This window comes from Notolepis coatsorum (genome assembly GCF_963971535.1).
Source record: "Notolepis coatsorum genome assembly, contig: SCAFFOLD_1889, whole genome shotgun sequence".
Classification (NCBI taxonomy): Eukaryota; Metazoa; Chordata; class Actinopteri; order Aulopiformes; family Paralepididae; genus Notolepis; species Notolepis coatsorum.
Window position 1 is genome coordinate 30,001 of NW_028174559.1, and position 4,844 is coordinate 34,844.

Here is a 4,844-nt window from a genome sequence, read left to right on the forward strand (position 1 = left end):
CGCATAACCAATTTATGCCTGATATTCTATATTCTATAATCATATTTCAATTTGCATGTGTCCGGATGGCACAATTCAGTACTGTATCTACAAAACCTTCTGTTTAATCATCTTCCATCTATTAATTTGCTTAGATTCTTCAGGTCTGGTCAATTTGAGCATGGTGTTATTCACAGTCAAAGATAAAAAAAATTATTGATATTCTCCTTTGGTTCATTACAATTTACTCAAGCCTAGTAACAGACAGTATTTCTGACACTGGGAATACATTCCCTGAGATCCATAGATGTCCCTAGAATCAGATATCAAGAACATGCAAATGGACCATATTAAAAAAAGTCTGTAAATGTGTATTCTACGTTCTTATGGAATGAATGAGATACAAAAAAAAATTGTAAAAATAATATATATATATATATTTTTTTGTAATACATTTTGAGTTAATTTTCATAATGCGATAATTTGCGGTGTAATTAATTAATCTAATTAACGCGATAAACTGACAGCCCTAGATTTAATTAATCAATGAATGAATGAAAATCAAGCTGTTTCCTCCTACATCTAATAATGACCAATGTGCCGTGTCGTCCACCACACCGTCAACATCCTGCTCCCAGTGCAGGGACGTATCAATCACCTCCCAGCGCTGACCAGGAACACTTTCCAAGTCTGCGTGTTCAAGATCATTCATCAAATGATCAAATTTCCCCCGGGATAATAAAAGTATTTCTATTCTATTCATAACAGGACCCCATAAAATAGCTCTTGTTTTAGTTCTGCTTAGTTCTGCTTTAGTTCTGCATATAAACGCAGGCAGCTCTTTTAGTCATTTACTCTTTGTCTTATTATCGGGCCTTCTAGTCACAGAGAAGAACAGTGACATGAGGCATTCTCTTTCAAAAGCGGCCACCAATGGTTATAGGCAGCCATGTTGGAAGAGAGAGAGAACTACACAAACATTGCAAGGTCTTTTCTGTTTTATTAATCCCCACTGAACAGAGGCAGCACATAGTGGTGTTTTAGCTTGTGTTAGCGTGAGGCAAGCAAGGCTGCAGCAGTCAGTGTGTGTGTGTGTGTGTGTGTGTGTGTGTGTGTGTGTGTGTGTGTGTGTGTGTGTGTGTGTGTGTGTGTGTGTGTGTGTGTGTGTGTGTGTGTGTGTGTGTGTGTGTGTGTGTGTGTGTGTGTGTGTGTGTGTGTGTGTGTGTGTGTGTGTGTGTGTGTGCGTGCGTGCGTGCGTGCGTGCGTGCGTGCGTGCGTGCGTGCGTGCGTGCGCGTGCGTGCGTGCGTGTGTGTGTGGACTCGGTGCCAGCGGTGGTGGGTTTGCCACACAGGAACACACGACCGTATGCCAACCAGGCGGTGGCACACAGCGGTCAGGAAGAGGCCTGGGCGGCCCATAATGCACTGCAACAGGCACTAATGAGGCATGCGGTGCAGAGGGATCCATGCCATGAGTGAAGAGAGAGATCTGAATGGTCTCATTATTGAACACCATAATGTCCAGTGTCCACACACTGTCTGATTCTTAACCCTTTCACTACCACACTACAGAAGGTTAACCTTTCACTGCCACACTACAGAAGGTTAACCTTTCACTACCACACTACAGAAGGTTAACCTTCCACTACCACACTACATACGGTTAACCTGTCTGTAGTGTGGTAGTGAAAGGGTTAACATTGTGTAGTGTGGCAGTGAAAGGGTTAACCTTTTGTAGTGTGGTAGTGAAAGGGTTACCCTTATGTAGTGTGGTAGTGAAAGGGTTAACCTTTTGTAGTGTGGTAGTGAAAGGGTTAACATTTTGTAGTGTGGCAGTGAAAGGGTTAACCTTCTGTAGTGTGGTAGTGAAAGGTTAACCGTCTGTAGTGTGGTAGTGAAAGGTCAACCTTCTGTAGTGTGGTAGTGAAAGGTTAACCTTCTGTAGTGTGGTAGTGAAAGGTTAACCGTCTGTAGTGTGGTAGTGAAAGGTCAACCTTCTGTAGTGTGGTAGTGAAAGGTTAACCTTCTGTAGTGTGGTAGTGAAAGGTTAACCGTCTGTAGTGTGGTAGTGAAAGGTTAACCGTCTGTAGTGTGGTAGTGAAAGGTTAACCTTCTGTAGTGTGGTAGTGAAAGGTTAACCTTCTGTAGTGTGGTAGTGAAAGGTTAACCGTCTGTAGTGTGGTAGTGAAGGGTTAACCTTCTGTAGTGTGGTAGTGAAAGGTTAACCTTCTGTAGTGTGGTAGTGAAAGGTTAACCTTCTGTAGTGTGGTAGTGAAAGGGTCAACCTTCTATAATGTGGTAGTGAAAGGGTAACCTTCTGTAATGTGGTAGTGAAAGGTTAACCTTCTGTAGTGTGGTAGTGAAAGGTTAACCTTCTGTAGTGTGGTAGTGAAAGGGTCAACCTTCTGTAATGTGGTAGTGAAAGGGTAACCTTCTGTAGTGTGGTAGTGAAAGGGTCAACCTTCTGTAGTTGGTAGTGAAAGGTTAACCTTCTGTAGTGTGGTAGTGAAAGGTTAACCTTCTGTAGTGTGGTAGTGAAAGGTTAACCTTCTGTAGTGTGGTAGTGAAAGGTTAACCTTCTGTAGTGTGGTAGTGAAAGGTTAACCTTCTGTAGTGTGGTAGTGAAAGGGTCAACCTTCTGTAGTGTGGTAGTGAAAGGTTAACCTTCTGTAGTGTGGTAGTGAAAGGTTAACCTTATGTAGTGTGGTAGTGAAAGGTTAACCTTCTGTAGTGTGGTAGTGAAAGGGTCAACCTTCTGTAGTGTGGTAGTGAAAGGTTAACCTTCTGTAGTGTGGTAGTGAAAGGTTAACCTGCTGTAGTGTGGTAGTGAAAGGTTAACCTTCTGTAGTGTGGTAGTGAAAGGGTCAACCTTCTGTAGTGTGGTAGTGAAAGGTTAACCTTCTGTAGTGTGGTAGTGAAAGGTTAACCTTCTGTAGTGTGGTAGTGAAAGGTTAACCTTCTGTAGTGTGGTAGTGAAAGGTTAACCTTCTGTAGTGTGGTAGTGAAAGGTTAACCTTCTGTAGTGTGGTAGTGAAAGGTTAACCTTCTGTAGTGTGGTAGTGAAAGGTTAACCTTCTGTAGTGTGGTAGTGAAAGGTTAACCTTCTGTAGTGTGGTAGTGAAAGGTTAACCTTCTGTAGTGTGGCAGTGAAAGTGTTAACCTTCTGCAGTGTGGTAGTGAAAGTGTTAACCTTCTGCAGTGTGGTAGTGACAGGGTTAAGCAGCCTCTCCTCTCCCCCCCCTCTGCTCTCTCAGGTTGTGGCGCGAGACGATGACCAGGGTGCCAACGGTCAGCTCAGCTACATGCTCAGCGGCGGCAGCGACGAGGGCGGCGCCTTCAGCCTGTCCTCCAGCGGGCAGCTCAGCCTCACCCAGACCCTGGACCGCGAGGCGCAGGGCAGATACACCCTGCTCGTCACCGCCACCGACTCAGGTGAGGCGCTTAAAGATGCCTTGAAATTCAAATCAACCATCCGCATTTACTGTTTTGTTCATCCGTGATAAAAATGGTTCTGAATCAAGAAATCGTTTTCTTTTTCTCTTGAGTCTCTCGCGCTCCAACTGCTGTTCCTCATGTCTTGGCGTGTGATGCTCTAGTCTAGCTCGCTCTAGCTGGCAAGCAGGCCAAGAAGATGCTTAAAAGAACAGCGTTTAAAAGTGAATTGTATCCTTCGAGTGACATCTTTTTTTTTATCCACTTTTTCTCCCATTTTCTTTTTTTCTCCCATCCCAATTTCGTATCATCCAATTCAACCCTCCCCTGTCACGAACGCTGTTTCTTGCCTCCCACAAGCCGGCTGCAATGTGGACTAAGTCATACATAGCACAAGTCCCCTCCGGTACTCGAGGTAGCAGCCGTCGCATCTTTTCACCTGCACAGCTCGATCTTTCAGCGTCAGGGGTCTGCGCTTTGGAGGGGCGCCGCCCCCATCGCTTCTTGATTCTACTGTGCAGGCGCACCAACCGACCTGTAGGAGTCGCTGTCCACAACGTCCGATCCCCACCCCTCAGTTTCCCACCCCCTAATACTGCCAATGTGTATTAGTATGGACGACCAGCTAAACTGAAAACAATGTGGAGAGCTGGGCTCGAACCCAGCGTCTCCAGCATTGGTGGTGAGTGCCTTGCCCACTGCACCACCTAGCCGTCCTTTGAGTGACATCCTTGAAAATGAAAAATAGTGCTTGGAAAAGTACTTAAAAGTCCTTGAATTTCATTGTGCAATGTCTGTGGGAACCCTGGGAAATGTTTGAAAGGGGGACATAAAATTGGAATATTGGTTTTGCCTGGTTTCTGCGTGGACTTGGCGTCCTGACATGTTGTTTAGACTCTGGGGGGGAAATGACACATGTACTCTGGGGTTTTAAAGGCTCAGAATATGACTTCCCCCTTGATGAGGTCAGAATGGGAGGAATTAGCTTTGATTAATCAATTAGCTGTACTTTCTGGAGCCAGGAACACTGGTCACCTAATGTACCGCCCGGTTTGTAAGGAAATCATGGTCAGTGTTAAATGCAGTGTCTTCAATACCAGGCAGGAACTAAAATAAATAATAAGAGTTTTACACTAGTTTCTTTGCCAACACGTAACAAAGATGTTCCACAGTTCAAGGAAGTGGTATAAAATGGCGTTGTGTATTCCTGTGACTGAGGGCGGCCGGCTGTGCCGTGTTATAGTTTTATTAGGGATTGTACACGGCTTCAAAGGCGAGGTGCTCGTGTCCAAATGCGTACCATATTCAACGTTCAAATAACTGTCAATCATTCATCTCCTGTAAAAAGAGGGCGAGAGAGAGAGAGGGAGCGTATCTGGCGGGAGAGGGAGCGGCGGCCGTAAAGACAACACGCATCTGCCTCGCATCACGCG

General features: G+C 45.1%; 1 protein-coding gene across 1 annotated transcript in view; it reads left to right on the forward strand.

Annotated features, from left to right (window-relative positions):
* Nucleotides 1-3,411, forward strand: part of LOC311247529 (protocadherin Fat 4-like) — a gene marked incomplete at both ends in the record, with an annotated part of 26,591 nt that extends 23,180 nt beyond the window's left edge. Inside the window, one exon of the mRNA XM_084338571.1 lies at nucleotides 3,234-3,411. Coding sequence (XP_084194697.1) covers nucleotides 3,234-3,411 — 178 coding nt within the window. The remainder of the gene's footprint in view (nucleotides 1-3,233) is intronic.
* Nucleotides 3,412-4,844: the final 1,433 nt, after the last annotated feature.